Here is a 19,814-nt window from a genome sequence, read left to right as displayed (position 1 = left end):
GGAAATGTTGTTTTGCTGCAATGGAAGTTACGCCTTCTGTTTATTTTGAAAATTCTTCTGCCTTATTGCACTTTTCTCAAACTTATTTCAATCCATTCGGAAGAACACTTCCGACGAAAGATCTCAAGCTCAAAATCTGTGAAACTCTCAAAGCTTGAACGTCACGTAGAAACGCACTATTACGGACCTATCGAAAAAAACTTGGATTTTTTCGCACGACCACAAAACATTGGACCCTTGTAAAAAAAAAAAAAAATGTTTCATTTCAGGCATCATATGAACTCGCTCCGGAAGTTTTTAAAACAAAAAAAGTCCCATGAAATTGTTGAAACCCTCATCATACCTTGTTTATTAAAGTCAGTTAAATTAGCTCTAGTAGAAGTGAGTGAAATTAAAATGCTTAAAATATCTATGTCTAACAACATAATTCAGAGACGCATTTCAGGAATGTCCATTGATGTGACGAAAAAATATTTGTCAGAAATGAAAGTATCTCCCGTGTTTCCGTACTACAAATGTGACGCTATGGTAATGTGGTATTTGCGCAAATGCCATTACATGAATATTACAACTACTTGTAAAGATAGAACTAGTTAGATAAGGGACATTTTATCAAATCTACTTCATATTATTTGAAAAAAACTACGTTTTCTAAAGAGTTAAAGAAGCTGAGTTACAAGGTCGAACCTTAAAACGTACAGGGATTAGGAGGCACAGTTGGGGGGCTGCCGCCCCCCAAACCCCCCGCTTTTGCAGCCTTTAAATAAAAAAAAAAGTTTTTTAAACTGAAAGTAAGGAGCGACATTAAATCTTACAACGAACAGAAATTATTCCGTATATGAAAGAGGCTGTGCCCTCCTCAACGCCTCGCTCTTTAGGCTAAAGTTTTTATTGTTTAAAAAAAGAGTTGTGAGAAAGTCAAACTTTAGCGTAAAGAGCGAGGCGTTGAGGAGGGCACAGCCTCTTTCATATACGGAATAATTTCTGTTCGTTTTAAGATTTAATGTCGCTCCTTACTTTCAGTTTAAAAAACTTTTTTTTATTTAAAGGCTGCGAAAGCGGGGTTTGGGGGGCCGCAGCCCCCAACTGTGCCTCCTAATCCCTGTACGTTTTAAGGTTCGACCTTGTAACTCAGCCTCTTTAACTCTTTAGAAAACGTAGTTTTTTTCAAATAATTTCTGCACGTTTTTGTACAGTTTATTACTTATTATTGCTTGACTAACTGTTAGCTGATCGTGTCAGGAGTTAAAGTTGGGGGCTGCCGCCCTCCAAACCCCCGCTCTTGAACATTCTTGTGTTAAGGCTTTTAATTCCTGAATACTCAAATCACGTCGTACAGGGTGCCTCCTAATCCCTGTACGTTTTAAGGTTCGAACTTGTGACTCAGCCTCTTTAACAGCCCCCCAACTGTGCCTCCTAATCCCTGTACGTTTTAAGGGTTGACCTTGTAACTCAGCCTCTTTAACTCTTTAGAAAACGTAGTTTTTTTCAAATAATACACATAAACAGGTTAGACAGGCTTTGTTATGAAAATTGACGCGCAGATATTTTCATAACAAAGCATGTCTAACCTGTTTATGTGTATTATTTGAAAAAAACTAAGGTTTTTCGTAAATGTAAATTCGGGGGATAATTTTTTCGGTCTGAAAATATGAAAAGGCCCTAACAGGTCGAATTCTGCTTCGAATGAGTCCTCATTCAACCGGATCCGTTGCCAACTGTGGCCTGTAGGCGTGGCTAAGAAAAAAAAAAGAAATGATGATGAATTTTAAGTGGCTATGTTTGTTTTTTTGAAAACAGGGAAGGAGTAATCGGATTGAGCTGAAATTTCGAGGATAAGCTCCCGGGCCCTAGGAAAGCTTAACCTCTAAATTTCAGCCCAATCGGACAACGTTAAAGGGGGGCTGTGATGGGAGGGTCCAAACTTCCGGCCCAGTTTACCCCATGAAGATAAAGTCGGAGGAGGATGAAATTTTGCAAGTTTCTTAGTTTGAGCTTGGGCTACAAAATGCGATTACCGCCGTCTCTCTGCGACCTCTAGGACCTGAAATCGCTTAACATTGTGGTGGGTCGCCTCTTTATAGAGGCACAAGTGTGCCTCCTTGATTTAATAGTTGGGGTGCTACCATTTCATCTAACCGTCAGGACATCGACACGTCAGGACATCGGCAAAAAATTTATAAATTTAAATAATAGTAATAAGTATATAATAGTTTAGAAACAAATTTCAGCTATATATTTGCACATCAGGGGGTGGGGGTAAAGCATAGCATATATTAAATACGTAACCTAACCTAGGTACCTTTTCCCCCCTAAACCCCAAAAAACTAAAATTTTAAATTTTGTCGATGTCCTAACGGATTTTTTTGTCTATGTCATGACGGATTTTGTCGGTGTCCTGACGTTAGTGGTCATGACGGTTAGATGTTATGACGCCTTCCCGTAATAACTCCCTAAATTGTAAGATTATGCAGAACTAGCGCTTTACTGAAAACACAAAACAATATATAATTTAAGTACATTTAAGCATCATAATTTAAAACTCGGTACTATAGGTAGAAGTTACCGGACCTCTGGAATTTACAATTTTATATTCTTAGATAGCTAAGAACAATGAGTTGCGTTGTCGATCAGCCAGTCTGTCATTTTGTATTTTGCTTAATGATTTTACGGCTACTAAAATAACGTTTCTTTTTTTTTCTTGAGTTTTTGAAAGGGTTGTAATTGTATGCTAAACGTTTTCGATAACATTGCTGGTGAAATGCTATTGAAAACCTTATAAAATAGCCTTTTATATTCAGTAGGTCGCTTTTAAATTCTTTGGTTTCTAAAACAGCATCCTGTTTTTTAAAGATTTTGTATTTTTAAAGTGCTACTTTTGCTGACTTTCTAGACGTAAATCCTGCCCGTGCTCTTAGGTTTCGGGGCCTCTTCGTTTATAGAGATAATAGTAGCCCCTTTCAGGGCTACTTTTATAGCGATATAATATCTGTAATGAGCACTGTATATAAATTATATGCAGTATAATCAAGACTCAGTAATATTTGGCTGCTACAGTCTTGGCGCATATAAAAGCTCCGCCCATATCCTCGTCCATCGACAACTCAGTGTATATTACCCTGGAACACGCATTTTGGCAGAAACTTTCTCGAAATGCCTTTGAAACCAACTCGAGACTTTAAAACCTAGTTGTAATTTCTAAAAACATCTAATAATAACATTACACTACTAATTACCGATTTTTGAATATGTATTGGCATAAACTAATTTAAAATTAGATTCTTTAAAATTTAGTGTTACAAAAGTGAAGCCAAGTTTTGCGTTCAAGAGAAATCTGACTTGTCTACCCGTGAAAGAATCTAATGTCGCTTATGTTTCTACGTTCTTCGGAACACTTGCGTCTTGGTCCGGCTTCGTATAATGGTTGAGATAGGGAAGGATTATACTGTATAAATGTATAAACAGTGGTTATGAGCATCTATCTTTAGCCAGGTGGGGAAGTTGTGGCAGGTGGAGTGTTGAGAAGTTATCTTTTCCATCTCTTCGGGAGGTGACTTGTGAGGCGAGAACCATGCACGTGGCTGTCGAAGAATATTTTCAGAAGATAGGAATTTCCCATATGCTGGATGTGGCCTAGCCACCTAAGTTGTTGCAGTTCTGTTTTATCAAGTGTGATGTGTTTGATCTTGAGACTTTCTAACAGTCTAATATTAAGAACTCTATCCCGGTACGCAATGCCAGTAATACGGTCTAGTGACTTTGTTCAGATGGGGCTAGGGAATGTTGATCGTGAATTTTAAGGGTCCATGACTCACACTCGTATATGGCAATCGTATAATTAGTGTGTTGAAGAGGCTTGTTTTCAGTAGTGTCAACAAATTCTTGTTTCTCCCGACAGGCGTCATAACTTTAAAACTAGTTATCAGTACGAGGTGCCTCTTGCAATTTTAATTATTTTTTCTTTTTTAAATGAATAAATAAACATGTTTTTGAAGTGATATACGTAATGAAGGCATGAACGAAGTGATGGTGTAATGCCGTAGCTGCCAACTATAGTGAATACACAGTGAAGGGAGCTAGGCAAAAAAAAAAATCCCGATACCAAAGGCCGATACCAAAGTGATGCAAGGTCTTGTTCGTCAGGGCTTAACCTTGGTCTCTATTTTTCTCACTGTTTCTATGTGTAAAAAAGGGGATGACAATATTTTTTGGAAAACAGGAACTTCCAGGGTTTGTATGACAATAAGATAAGGCAACTTCCGCCAACAGAATGGGAATCTCTAAAGGTTATATCTGGTACCGCTTCTCCTCAGAAAATTGTCATTACCCAGGGTCTGATTTGGAAACAACAGCGTAACCGTGGAAACAACAGCCAATAGAAGGGGAATCCCCAAAAGTTATATCTGGTATCGTTTCTCTTTTGGGGTTTCATCGGAAAGCCTCTTATTGGGCATTTCTTTTGCATCAATAGAACCGCCATTCCTTGGTCTCTTGAATTTTTTTTTTTTCATTTGTTTTGGGATCTTGTTGTATTTTGATGTGGGTCTAGTGGAAGCTGATTGCTGGATTTCAGGGGAAAACTCGAAATATTGGCTTTTTAGTTACCAATTGTTGTATTACTTATAATTTTTAGCCCTACTACATTATAGACTTCTGTTTTAAGGGGGAAGTGGCCAAGAAATTCAAAGAGGTGTAATACCTAATAGCATAACCGCAGAAGAAATAGCCACAGCACAATTTAATGCTGTCAAAAAAGAACAAACTGTTTCTGATTCTTCGAACAAGGGAGGATTTTTCAGAAGGAGAAGAACAAATGGAAGAAGATCAAAATCATTGGGAAAAGTAAGCTTCTCTATCTATATGGTATGGCTTCTCTATCCCCCCCCCTCCCCGTGGAAAATAATGCTTTCCAAATTTGAGAATTTTATTTGAGTTTTATTTTTTTAATTTCCGTAGGGGGAAGGAATTTTGGTACTTGTGTATTATGTGCCACTCACTCAAGTTTACGGTTTGTAAAATTCAAGAACACAGTTTCTTCGTTAGTTTTTTCGTTAGTTTCTTTGTTACTTTAGATATAAATTTGGGCTATAGATTTACACACCGCATATTAAAAAAAAAATCCCAGTATAAAGTAAATGTAATGTTTCATTTACGTGTTTTCCCAATTGTTAATTTGTTTTTTTTTTCAATGACCGTTTTCCCAAATATAAAGTACTATTATTAGGTTAATGTAGTGTTTCATTTAGGTGTTTTATGCTAATCGCTGATCAAAGTTTATGTTATTTGTGCCTTTCATTTATGTTATTTTACTATGTTCATGGCCGTATATTTTACTTTAAAATACACTTCTCTATCTAATTTGCAGAATAATTTTATCAAACACATTTTGCCTGTAGACCTGCTATACTTTACCCCCCCCCCCCTAATATGGAAATCTATACCTTAAATTTATTTGTAAAGTAACGAAAAAACGGTTATGTTCTCGAATTTTACACAGCGTAAGCTTGAGTGACTGACGCATGATAAACATGTACAAAAATTCTTTCCCCCTACGGAAAAAAAAAAACTCAAATAAATTTCTAAACTTTGTAAAGCCTTTTTTTCCAGGGGGGGGGGGAGTAAACGCCTAGAACCATCTATATATCCCTTCTCTCTATTTCTCTTTTTTATATTCATATATATATATATATTTGCGCCTGATGTTTTATCCTTTCTAAGCTGAGAAAGCTACGGAAGTGACAAAAAGTCTGTTTTTTTATCTTTCCGGTGGTTTATAACTACAAACTTTAAATTTTTACCGTATAGCTTTGGAACTATGCGAATGCAAGGTAAGGTATAACATTCCCCCACCCCTAAATTATAGAAAATAAAAATTTGATGTCATAATAATAATGGTATAAATATTTTCATGTTTTTAAACTGCGAGTCCGCCGTCTATATTCTTTTTTCATAGGACATACAAAGGGGAAAGAAATACTCTGGTATCCATATTAGGGTTTACAGGATGCTTACTTTGATTTCCATCAACTCTTGATGTAAAAAAAACTAAATTTTATTTTAAATAAATTCCGAGCTAAATAGAAATAAAATATAAAAAACTGGATTGTTTTTGTAATGTTTTACTTGCTAAAAAGCTTCCCATGCGAGTTCTTGCTTGTATAGCTCAAATATGTGTTCTTTTTTCTATATACTTTTTCGTTTTGACTGAAAAATAAGCTGAAACGTTAAACGTGGGATTTTCGCTGAACATTTTTGGAATTATGGGAATGCACTTTCAAATCCGAATAATATTCATTGAAGTCAGGGAAAAAATAGAAATCTGACTTCGTAATAAGAAGCGCACGAGAGCCGATTACCCGAGAATTCCCTGAGTGAAATGAGGGCTTCAGAAAGCACAACCATATTACGGTACAATCGTCCTTAAACATATGCCACTTCACTGCGAAATGAATGGCTGTTATTAACAGCCACCTATAATCTTTATTTGACCACATAGATTCATTCAAACTTAACCATTTAAAGTTTACGTGGCCTCGCACTAAGTATAATAGATTTCACTAATGATCCCTTTGTCTTTATCACGTTCAGTTGATTAGACAGAAAAGCTAAGGCTTATAAAATGGGCTTAAGGTTCTGGTCAGCCTTAGTGTGCGTACAGTAGCGTCAATTCATGATTTTTTTTGGGGGGGGGGGGCAAAATATATCTTTCGAAAGTTTGGAACAAATTTGCCTTTTTTTTCAATAAAAATGCCTACAAGGAGGCATTATTTCAGTGAAAGTTTCCCCTAAAAAGGTATTTTTCAATATCTAGGGGATAGATGCGAACCCCCTCCCCTCCCCAATTGACGCCAGTTTGTTGGAAATCCATCACAGTTTGTGAAGTATTCATTTATTGTAATTTGATTTAGGGGTTATAATCTTAAATAGTTTTGACCATACTCATAATTTTTTTTCTGAATGATCATGCTGAAACAGGCGTACTATGTCTATGTGTGCGAACTTGGGTGTAGGGACGCCTGAAGTAGCAAATATCCAAGTGCCCTATATTCAGCCCTTCGATCATATGAATCAATAATGCTTGCACAATGTTTATTCAATGTAAAAAAGTATTTTAAACATCTATATTGCAATACTAGTCTACTTTTACATTTGTAGTCATCAAGCTCAGAAATCCTTTTAGTACATTGGCGTCAATCGGAAAGGGGCAAGGGGCTGTGTCCCATGGTTTTTTTCCCCTCTCGCCTAGATTTTGAGCAACACATTTAGCTGCTCCCCTGGGCCATCGTAAATTGACGTAATTGCTTAGATGAAAATTGGAAAATAAATACTATGCTCATTATTTTCAATAAACAACCTCAAAAATGAAAAACCCTTAAATACCGATTTTGGCAGAAAGTAAAAAAATAATTGTCGAGCTAAGCTGCCCTCCAATTGATTTTAGCCCTTAATAAGAGCGCCAAAACTTCTAATTTGTGGTCGAATGGGCCCTTCTCAAAGCATCTATCGTCGCTTGTTTCAATGAGGCCACGAGGCCACGAAAAGAAATATCATTACGTAAAATTATATCGTTGTTTTGGTAATTCGGCGCAATAGTGTTGAATATAACATAAACTAATTATTGAAATCTTAAATATAGGACAGAAAACTTACATTTTTTCTAACTAAAACATGACTCTTTACTATTTATTTGTATAGGTGATTGATGGTATGTTCCTTACCTTTTTTATCATTTTTAGGATCATTGGGATGATGTTGTCTTCACAGAGAGTCTTTCCAAATTCCCAGCTTATGAAAGAGTGACTCTTAAGCATCCTGGATTTGTTCGGCCAGTTGTCCTGTTTGGTTCCATAGCGGATATAGCAAGAAATCGCCTGTTATCTGACTATCCAGATAAATTCTGCTCACCTCGTAAGTGAATCAACTACACATAATAATATAATTTTTAGACTGACTGTTATAACTAGTTGAAAATCTTTTACGTTGGCTTAAAGTTTGTAACTCATATATTTTACCCTCCGTTATGAATGCCACGTGTTATGAATTCTTAATAGCATTTTTGATGGTGGCAAAATATCCATAATGCCGCGGAAGTTGATTCACAGGATTTTCGAACCATTCTAAAATGTTCAGTTCTTCTTCTTCTTTTTTTTTTAATAGCATTATAAAGCTAAATTTTCAGTGTGTTGTGAAGGCATAACCTTGGCAGTAGTGAATCCAGGGGGCAAGGCCCCCCCTAGCATTGTCTAAAGTAGTGTAATTTACTTAATTAACTCAAGTTTGCGTTAACTAAACTTGCTCATAACGCAAGTTTATTGGATCAACCTATATTTCGCCCCCACCCTAATTTTTTGTCGGATCAACCTATTTTGACCCCCCCCCCCACCCTAAAAAATAATCCTGGTTCCGCCTCTGTACCTTGGAGGGGGCTTCAAGTCCGTGTCCATTCCTCCGAAATTTTTGCGGTTCATCCCATAATTTTCCAATTTTACACATAATTTGTTTTTGTTTTTTTTTTCGGATTCGCTTTATTTATTCGTTAGTTCTTACCGTCCTCATTTCAATTTTGTTTCACATGTTTATAAGTCGGTGGCTTTTTGTCTTTGTTCAAACCGCTGCAGTAATTCTTATTTTTAAGTATTTGTACCTTATGTAATATCTCAATTCAGTTTTATCCTAAAGGGTTGAGGCAGAACCACAACGTTATCTTAATTTTAGACTGCTTCTAACCACATAATGATTGGTATTTACCTTTACTGCTTCAGTGGAACACACACAAATTTTCAACGAAACGTGCCAAAATCTTTTTTTTGGAGATTTTTTGGCGATTATATAATTAGTTATATTTTGTATACAATAGTAACTGTACATATGTATACTTGTGTCGCTAGTTTTCATACTTACAGGGAAGGGGGAGCGTAAAAAAACAAAAAGTTTATTTATAAGCCTATATTCTAAAATGAATGTCAAAATATCCAGGTTTTAATAGCTGGCTTTTTCTTCACTTTCTTGATTAAATTTTTACCCTTTGTTCAAGTGTTTTTCTATTCCAGTATTAGCCAAAATTCTTAAATACCAACTTTAGCCGATACTAAGCGCCATTTGTGAAATACTTACTTTTTTCGCTAATTTCAAAGTGTGCTCAATTTTTTTTAATATTCGACGTTTGTATTGCAATATCAGCCTCAAGAAATGCAATCAGCAAGCTCAAAAATCCCAAAATATTATCTTGGTCTGTCTTCACTCACGCTCCGTTCCTTGAATAGTTACTTTGTGATATTTTATTTAAGACAATCATACTGCAATAATGGTTTATAATCATTGATTTTTAATATGTGATAGGTTTTTATGTGATTTTTTTTTTTTTTTTTTTTTTTTTTTTTATGCCTAGTTGGGGTAGTGATCTCCTTTACAAGCTTAGCTTCTGGATTTTGTTAATTTTGGTTGATGAATAAACCCTAAATTTTTTATTGAAAAAAAAATTAATTTATTCCTTGAATCATCAGGTATTGGAATAGGTAGTTAGTCGAAAGCTGGGTGGACTGGAGGGGCTAAGGGCCTAACCTTCGCCGTCCAATCACATAGATTGACAATCCTTGCACCTAAAAGAATGTAGAAAAGATGCAATAAGTGCACCATTAGTGAATTATATACCAGAGATGAGTATTGCAAATATTCGCCTCAAATTTGTATTCAACAATCTCAAATTCCTTTCAAAGAGTCTTTTGTGTGACTCAACTTCATCTGTGAAGTGTGTATTTAGTATTTTACGGTTTAGAACGGCATCATACCATCTTAATAAATTTTGATGATTAACAATTAATTAAATTGAACCATTTCTAAAATTGAACCCATGTTCTAAAATTGAAAGTATTCAAAAAAGAGCAATAAAAATTATACTGGGGACGGCCTATATTACATACGATGAAGGTTTTGCTAGACTTGAACTTATTACATTGTAATCACGACGTCACATCCTCACCATAAACTTTGGTCACAAGTGCCTTAGTTCTGACTATCATCGACGTTTTCTCCTCCCCTTTAACGAAAATCCTCCAATCCTTCCTAATACAAGACTCAATGTTCGTAGAGCTCCAAATACTCAACTGGACCTGTCTCCCCAAATGTTGACCATGAGGCACAAAAACTCTTTTGTCCCCTATTTTGTTTCCCATTTTAATAATTGATATAACTTTTGTTTTATGTTTACCCCTAACGTCCGTTTTATTATTGTAATTCTGACGTGCTTATGCTAGTTTTTGTGCTATTTTAGCCAATAAATCATATTCTATTCTATTTATAGACAGGGGTGAGAGGGGGGGAGGCTTGGATTTCTCTTTAAACAAAAAAAATCTTTATAAGATTGTAAAATTTTGTGATAATTTATAATATTCTGGCATCGAATATTTTAAACATCTAATCTTGGGGTGTTCATATTAAAAAGTATTAAGAAAGTTCTCAAACTAAATGTTTGCAGCATTCTTGAGTGCTTTAAATACATTATTTAGTATATTCAGTATATTATATCTTACGTGTATAAAGAGATTTTCTTATTATAACGTTTTACGTTTTTACGTTTATTATAACGTTTTAACGTTTTTGGGTCACTCTTTCTGGTCACCCCTGCACGACATGTTCTACATATCTCTCTTTTTTTCGTCGTAGTTCATAAGTTTCTTTTCTTTTTTTGCCAAATATGAGTTATAAAATTGTTTGTAGTAAGTGATAATGATAATTTCGAATTTTGATTCGCTCGATACAACGTCTATTGGCTTTTTTTACATCCTTGGACAATGTTTGACCTGAATCTATACATAATTTGAGATTAATTCAGTATTCTCAATTTGTGTTAAAAGTTCGTGATTTTTCAGAAGTTGACTCAGGAAATGGCGACGAAACTGAAGAAAACAGAACTCCCAAATCTGGTATAGTTCGACTCAGTGCAATACGGACCATTATTGACTCAGGGAGACATGCTCTGTTAGATATAACGCCTTCGGCTGTTGATAAACTGAATTATGCCCAATTTTATCCAGTTGTAGTGTATTTAAAAGCGGATTCAAAGTTTATAGTTAAAGAGCTTCGTTCGAGTCTACCCAAGTAAGTTAATACCTCTTTAAACTTCTACAAACCTTCTAGATCTTTCTGTTGTTGTTGTTGTTTTTTCTTTTTTTACTGTAATATATAGCAAGATTCGAGTTGTGTTTAGAGAAAAGTGTTCACTCCATGACAATTGTTGGTGCGCCCTATATAACTCGTTTTCACAAAAGTATGGGTTTTGCGAATATTTGATTAGTTGATATTTTAGGGTTATAAGAAATTTCTGATGCTATTGTTTGTGTTTAGTTTTATTTTAGTAGCATCAGTAGTGACTAATTTTGTGAACAATAGTTGTATTGTTTTTTGTATTTCTTATGCTAATAACAAGAGCAATATCCTGAATTCATGGTAACCAGCCATGCATGCATGATTATTGTTATTGGGGGGGGGGGGGGGGTAGCAGTAATTCGAAAAAACACAGGAATAGGCAAATTGTACGGTGATTACAGGAAAAAATCGTAAAGATTTGATGGTGTCAGGTGGTAAGCATGCTTCACCTTGTTTGAACCAAAATCAGGTAGGGGTTTTCAGTTAGCATTACTAGGAAGTATAAAGTGGGTTCAAGGCTCCCTATCCACTTCAAACTTATGGTACTATTGAAGTCTGAGAACACTGTATGGATTTTCAGAGGTGAACCCCACTTCTGAATTCCATTAAATTATCTGCATCTACTTAAAAGGATAGTTTCTGCAGCCAAGAAGATTTTAATCAAGGAATTTTAGATCATTGAATATTGCACCTGAGGAACTATCTGGCTTCAAAATTTTACAACTCGATATTTTTCTTTCATCAAGAAGGATTTGTAAAGGCCCATTCACTATCATGTTTTACTAATAGCGACATTTAACTAGCACTAATTTGAGCCAATCAGGTTCTTCATAGACTGGGAAAAAAAACTTAAATTAGTGCAAAAGTTTTGTTTTCGCAGACTGGCTTAAACTAACAGGGCACCACAGTTCATATAATTATCCAGTAAGCTTATCGCAGATCATTTCTGGTCTTCGTTCTCGGTGCGAACAAAAAGCTCCTCCCACTTCTTTCTGCATTAGCGGGTTAGTGTGTTGACTCAATGAGAAATGATTACAACGTGCATTATTCGTAATTGCGAAAGCAGAAAAAAACTTGGTGAGCCAGCCAAGTGGTTTGCAAGTGTCCCATCTCACAGGTATAACTTAATTTATATACAAATTATGACTTAATCTATTATTTACATACAGTGGACTCAAATGATTGGCCTATGTAGGGTTTTGTAAAAAAGGAGGTTGATGAAATTTGTGAAAATAAGGAATTTGTTTTTCTTCTAATAACTGGTGGAATAGGTGTGATGGTTTCAGGGGCGGGATCCAGGATTTTTTTAGGGGAGGGGGCGCAAAGTAGGTTGATCCGACAAACTTACGTTAGGAGCAAGTTTAATTGATGCAAACTTGCGTTAATTAGGTAAATTACACTGCTTTAGACTACTTTACGGGGGTAACCCGCCCCCCCCCCCCTCTGGATCCACAACTGGATAGTTTATAATTTTTTTTTTTTTTTACGTCGTGATGTTTATTTTCTCAGATTGTAGTTCCTGTTATATTTGAAAAGTATAGTTACCTGTTTTGGCGGAGAGCCTAGATAAGACTAGTTTTGTTTTCAATCAATGTTTTCATATGAAATGGGCAGACCTTTCCTGAACTTTAAACAATAAACACCTCTGTTTGAAAATCTTTGCACTTTCTGAATTTAGATAGCGATAAGGGTTCCTGATTGAGACCAATTTTAGGACTTGGGTTCTAATTATTATATAACAATGCGAAGCACCAAATATCATAATCAAATATCATCGCTTTATGGCATTGTTCAAATAAAACTTATTTTTTACTTGATTATTGTCGTAAATTTGTTCTTTGTCCTTCTTTCCATTCTTAAACCAATGTTATATTTACCTTTTGCATTATTACACCCCACTATATATACATTCATATAAATTTATATGCAGTGCTACCGCCATACCAATTATTCTCCTTTCCTTTTTTATTCTTTAATAATAATTTCTGATCATTTTGAGTTTGATTTGCTGTCAATTTCTTCTCATCTTAAGTTTAATATGCCCTTTACTTTTCTTTAAAAAAAACTTTCTTTTTCGTAAAGTTTTCGTAGTGTATATATATATATATATATATATATATATATATATATATATATATATATATATATATATATATATATATATATATATATATATATATATATATATCGGTGCGTACAAACAGCTCCTCTCATTTGATCTGCCATCAGCGGTTTAATTACCCTGGAACACGTATTTTGGCAGAAACTTTCTAAAAATGCCTTTGAAACCAACTTGAGACTTCGAAACCTATTTTTAATTCCTAAAAACATCTAACAATAACATTACACTACTAACTACCGATTTTCATGTATGTATTGGAATTAATTAACTTAAAATTAGTTTCTTCAAAATTATTGTTCCAACGTTGAAGCCAAGTTTCGCGTCCAAGAGAAATCTGACTTGTCTACCCGTGAAAAGATCTGATACCGCCTATGTTTCTATCTGCAAAAACGTTCTCCGGAGCATTCGCACCCCGGTCCGGGTTTTTATAATGGGTGAGATAGGGACTGATCATACTGGATAATTATATGAACTGTGCAGGGCACAAAGGCAGAGACAAGGGCTCATCAATGAAGACAAAAACTATTTAAAACTATTTGTTGTGTTGATATGTGCCACCCGGAATAGGCTTTTTTCTTTGTAACTAACTGGGCACATAACTAAGCAAAAAACCTTAGAAGCAAAAAAAACTAGGTTGTGTCAATTTCTAGTGTGGATTTTTTTTTTTTTTTTTTTTTTTTTTTTTTTGATCTGCTTGAAAAATTCAGAAATTTTATAATAAAAATATGGCACAAAAATACTGCTGATCAAACATTTGATTGAATACTCAAATGTGGCTGTTAGGCCTACAGTCCAATTACAAATTAAAGTCTAGTATTTGAATTTTAAGCAGAAACACTTGGAAAGCTTTACAGGTGTTCCTGCAATTAATCAGTAATAAAAGTATGGTGACTAAAAATTAACATAATTTAAATTGAAAAATGTGCGACACAATAGAGGTTTTTCAAAGAAAATTAAAAAGTCACATGAAAGCCTAAAACCAACTGAAACTCGAAACGAACAGAAAATTAAAGTAAAAATTACATCAAACATGGAGATAACAGATTCTGCTAAGGATGAATAGAGGATTCCCAAAACGAACAAAAATTACCATGTATAAGAGTAGAACCTCCTTAATTTTCCCTCCTTAATTTTCCAGAATTGCCCTCCTTAATTGCCCTCCTTAATTTTCCAGAAGCCAGAGTATTGTTTGCACTTCACTTAAATAAAATGTATTTTAAATAGTTTTATTTTATGACCAAAATATAGAAAAATTAAAATAATGCAGCCTACCAAGAATCAATGTCATTATATTTTAAATAATCAGCCTACTTTCACTTTTTCTTTGCTGTAGTCTTGATTATTATCGTGTTTAATATATATTGTCGATGTTTAGATAAAAAAAAAACTGTCCAAAATGGACATCGTTTTCAGTAGAAAGCACCTGACACTCAAGCCGCCTAGAGGGTTTAACTGGTGGAGCAGCTCCTCACTTTTATTTGCGGTATCTCTTATTTGAAAACCGTGATTAGCCTTGTGGTATTATTTTTTTGTTGTGTTGTCCATGCTGTCCATAAAAGGATACTGTACGATATATAAATAGTTTTCAGCAAAGCGCAAATGACGCCCTGGCCTTTAGAAGGTTTAAGAGGACCTTATTGGTGGTAGTTTCGGTAATTTTGGTTGATCATTTATTCTAATTTCTGTTCGTTTTAGACTTATCTACTCATCTATGGCAGTTTATGTTTGGTGGGATTTTTTATTCTAATTTCCTTTAGTTTTGATGTCGTTTATTTATTCATACTAAATTTATGTTGGTTAGAAAATTCTATTATTGTATAACAATTTTTCTGCTCGTTTTTGGTTTTAATATTACTCTGATTTTTTTTGGGGGTGGAGGGGGAGGCGGGAGGGTCCCTTTTTTAAGAAAAAGGGACGAAGGATTTATTCACAAATTACAGAAGATGCAACGCACTGCATATTTTTCATGTTTGACGTAGTCTTGGGGAATGCATACTGCTTCCAAGTTACTTCTTCAGACACCTCCCTTATTCGGTAGCATTTTTGTGCCCACTGGAATTTATATATTACTTTATTTAGTGCTGTCTTGATCAAACTTGGACTTTTTCGTTGGTAAGTTATATACTCACTGCATGTCTACGCACATATCGAACTAGGAGCACTTTATGTTCATCTTAAGAATCTACCTATACTTAAAGAAAAATAATTTGACATAAATTAAGAAATTGGCTTGTAATAAATAGCTCTCGGTTTGAAAAGAAACAAAAAGAAGTTTTGTTTATTATATGCCTATATTGCTTATATAAGAGACATGAAGCTCTGATCGTCAAAAGTAATCTGGCTTAAGTTTTCAACTGAAGGAATTGTTTGTACTAGAGTAAACTATTCTTATTGGTCAAAAGTGATAATGACTAGCCAAAGAGGCAACAGCGGGTTCTTAGGAGGTCAGATTAAAAAGTGATGGAAAATAGAAAGTAGGTAAAAATTAAGGAATAATAAAAAGAGATGATGAAAACAGAACAGAATGAAAGCAATGTTTGCTTGAAATCCTGTATTGAATTGAGAGATTTACTAGACCAGAAAGGTTAAGGAAAGACAGGTGCGAATAAAATAGTCCATGCAACTTCAGTCCTCCGAGCAGTTAAATTCATAAGTTTGCAACAACTGCCTCATGTTAGTGTTGGGCGATATAAGATATCGATATATCGCACCAAATATCGATATCGAAACCTAAATATCGAAGTCGAAAACGATATTATTTCGGCTTTTTCTGGTATCTACCGGTGAACGTCCAGCAGAAAATATCAAACATAGAAATTAATTTCGCAAATGGCCGAAAAGAAGAATTATGTATTCCATCCACTGACTCATATATGCTGATAGACAGCATGCACAGTTGTATCCATAAGTTGACAAATGCCTGTTCTCAACTACGTTTAGTGTGGGAGGACTCTCAAATGTTACTCATAACCTCCAAAAGACATGACTACATAAAATATGTTCTAAGCTTATAGGCCTTGCTCAGATCATACTTCAGGTCAGGTCACGATTGCCACATACCTCAATTCACGTTTCTAGAAATTGTGTATTAACTATGACGATCATCTCCAAATTGAAAGCAAAATAGCAAGAGACATGGATTGGGCCTTACTGGAATCTGTATCAGCAGATTCAAGTGCCGTCAAAGTCCCTGTGATTCAGCCACTACAGATTCAAATCAGTTTAGCCAGTTTTGTGGGAAGCACATGACGGAGTTTCAGTAGTCAATGCAAAGCAAGCTTCATCAGCAGCTGCATCTATCACGGCTCTCCAGATTTTCAGTAGGGAGTCTTTAGTTCCAAGAAAAACTGATCCACTCAAGTCGTGGAAGTCTTTGTAATATGGGTCTCAGAAATACCTATACGAACTTGTCATAAAGTTAGAGCCTATGTCCGCCATCAATGTCCTTTCTGAAAGTTGATTTCAAGCCGGATCAGTTAATCAAATAATGCTTGGTAAGAATCTGTAAGTAAGGAGCAACTCGGCCCAATAACAACCAAAACTCTAAAACGCGGAATGTTGATAATAATACATACATCAAAACTATACACGGTGGAATTTACCAGAATTCATATAAGAAATTCATTTTATTTGACCTACTTTTTCTTTGCCATTTCAGTTTAATATTTGAAGATAATTCGAGGAAACAGCCCAGGTAAAATTTTCAAATTTGTCTGGGGGATATTTTCGGTTGGTAATTTTCCGCGGGATAAATTTTCCTTGGGGGAATTTTACACAGAAGAAACCTTCCATTGAGACATTGGGTGGGGAGAATATCCAGGATAAATTTTTCACGGGGGGGGGGATTTCTGGGATTACGCGGGAGAAACTTTCAAGGGATACATTTTCTTGGGTAGATTTTCCATAGAGAGAAAAAGTGAATCTTCCAGCATAATTTGAAAGACGATGAGAAATTAAATTAAAAAAAAAAAAAAATTTCAACTTAAAGTAAGGAGCAACATTAAAGCAAACAGAAATTACCCCGTGTATGAGGGTGGATCTCCCTCCTCAATACTTCGCTCTTTAGGCTAATTTTAACTTTTTTCGAAATTATTTAAGAACAACTCCTGAAACACAAGAGCCCTTAAATTAGAGTCAGGGGATTTTTAAAATACAAAAAGAAACTTTGGCGTGAAGAGCGAGATATTGAGGAGGAGCTATCACCCTTGTTTAGGGGAAAATTTCTATTCTTTTAAGTCGTAATGTTGCTCTTTAGTTTCAGTTGAAAAAAAAAGTTTTTCAATCACTGAAAATCTGAACCAATTCTCAGTGGGAAAATTTTGACATGTTGCTGATTTGAATGGTCAAAAACGGCCAGTGGTAAAACGGCCAGTGGTTTATTTTTCTTTATCTTGAGCCCGAGTAATTCCAAATCAAGGTTTTTGTATTGTTCATTCACGGAATGGAAGTTTATTTATTTTATTAAAAATTTAAAATAATGTGCAAATAAAGGTTAAATTAAAATGTGTAAAATACTCTTTATTTGCAAATTTTGTTATTGAATTTTGCCAAACCCTAAAGTTAATCTGAGCAAAAAAAAATGATGAGAAATATCGATATCGATATAATCGCTCACTATTTTTTCACGTAGAATGGTTCAAATTAGTTCCTGAACTTGAATACCTATAGATAGTCATATTTTGATCTCTCTCTCTCCTCTCTCTCTCCTCTCTCTCTATCTCTCTCCTCTCTCTGTCTCCTCTCTATCTCCTCTCTCTCCTCTCTCTCTCTCTCTCTCTCTCTCTCTCTCTCACTCTCTCTCTCTCTCTCTCTCTCTCTCTCTCTCTCTCTCTCTCTCTCCCTCTCTCTCTCTCTCTCTCTCTCTCTCTCTCTCTTTCTCTCTCTGCCAAATTTAATTCGCAAACTTGTTCTTAGAATGTGGATATATGGCTTTTTTTTTTTCAGGTACAAGCTGAAGTGTTTTTTTTTATATACCAAAATTGAAAATTTCACTTGAGAAGAAACTCAAAGGTTACGGGGGTAAGAGCTTACTTCCAACGTCCGTGCCTCCGTTTTATAGTCTCTTGTTACACAATTTAATAATTTTCAGGACAGCTCATCGAAGTACTAAAAAGCTGCTAGAACAATCTCAGAAGTTAGACCGTTTATGGAATCATATATTTACAACCACTGTAGCAGTTACTAGTGCTGATACCTGGTATAAGAGAATGCGAGAGTGTATTGAAAGAGAACAAAATCAGGCAGTCTGGATGTCTGAAAACAAAGTAAGTGTCTTTTCTTTGTCTTACCTATTTAGATTTAGGTCTTCCCACGCTGGCTGGTGAGGAATTTGACATAGTCTTCTTTCTCTTACCCTCTTTTTCAGGGGCGAATCTCCAGCATTTTTTGGGGGGATGGGGAGACGGTTTCATATCCGGATAGTCAAGGGGCATGGGATATATAATAATTTTTTCTCTCCACATTGTTGTAGAGGGGGGGGGGGCAAATGCCCCTGCCCTTTTTTATACTTTTTCTCATTTTCTCTTTCCCTCCTTCTTTTCCTTTTTTTTTCTCTTTAAAAATCCTGATTTCACACTCCTTTCTGGCGTAAAACAGTTCCAGCATGTCGGATGCAGCAAAAACAGACAAGTTGTCCCCTCAACTTGGTCAGGTCCATCAACTAAACATAAACATGAGTTGAAGTAGGAAGTATAGAAAAATTAATTACTTAATGTTTAATTTTGACAATGTTTACTTTAAGTTTTTTTTTTGTTTTTTTTTTAGCCTTGATTTTCTCCTACTTTCAAATTTTATTTCTCAAATGAGTGGATTTTCAATGGTTGAATTAAACTTTGGCAATTTAACAGATCCTCGTCAACCAAAACTGTCATTAAAGAATGATATAACACCTGATACGACCCTCAAAGTGTCCCTTTTTGCGTTAAAATGCTGCTGAATAAGCTTAGAGTTAATGACCAAAAAGAAAAATCTAAACCTGATTTGAACAGCCCTGATAGTAAAAAAAAAAGAATTATAAAAAAATAAAAATAATTAAGAAAGGAGACTTTTTGCCAGTGGAGTTTAAAAAAGAAAACTGTTTCGTGAATATTTCAATTTGTATAAGCAACAATGCGTCCTCAGCGGTAACTAGTGTTCGTAAAATGCAAAGGCAATGAAAATTAAAGAAAAAGCAGACTTATAAAGAATAAAATAAGGTAAATAAAATGAAAATCAGAGTTTTCTTCCTTTAAATTTACTTTTTTCTTCGCTTTCTCGCTTTAGCTTTTTTCTTTTTTTCTTTTTTTTTCGCTTTCTCGTTTGTGCTGACTACATCTTGTTGTATATACATTTGAAATATTTGCGAAATTGTTTTTCTTTTCTGAAGTTCTACCTAAAGTCCCCGAGTTTTATTTTTTAGGTTTTTTTTTGGGGGGGGGGGCTATGTAAATGAAAATGTAACAATTTGCACTGAATTGGCATTATACTTATTCCGAATTTTTGGTACGTAAATCTTTTCTAATATAAGAGATAAAAAAAATTTGGGGAGTTGATCAATACATTTGTTTGT

At 34.9% G+C, this 19,814-nt stretch overlaps 1 protein-coding gene across 4 annotated transcripts in view; it reads left to right on the top strand.

The window, feature by feature from the left end:
- pyd (zonula occludens-like protein polychaetoid) overlaps positions 1-19,814 on the top strand; it is a 253,318-nt gene that overhangs the window by 209,310 nt on the left and 24,194 nt on the right. For all 4 annotated transcript variants that reach the window (XM_089101630.1, XM_089101631.1, XM_089101633.1 and 1 more), the window contains 4 exons: positions 4,664-4,842; positions 7,737-7,908; positions 10,869-11,097; positions 18,357-18,531. In XM_089101630.1, coding sequence (XP_088957756.1) covers positions 4,664-4,842; positions 7,737-7,908; positions 10,869-11,097; positions 18,357-18,531 — 755 coding nt within the window. The remainder of the gene's footprint in view (positions 1-4,663; positions 4,843-7,736; positions 7,909-10,868; positions 11,098-18,356; positions 18,532-19,814) is intronic.

The sequence above is a fragment of the Artemia sp. Qi Xiang Cuo genome, chromosome 15 (assembly GCF_049724085.1).
Source record: "Artemia sp. Qi Xiang Cuo chromosome 15, ASM4972408v1, whole genome shotgun sequence".
In the NCBI taxonomy this organism is placed as follows: domain Eukaryota; kingdom Metazoa; phylum Arthropoda; class Branchiopoda; order Anostraca; family Artemiidae; genus Artemia; species Artemia sp. Qi Xiang Cuo.
The sequence above is the reverse complement of the archived record's forward strand: the minus strand, read 5'-3'. Positions and strand labels throughout refer to the sequence as shown.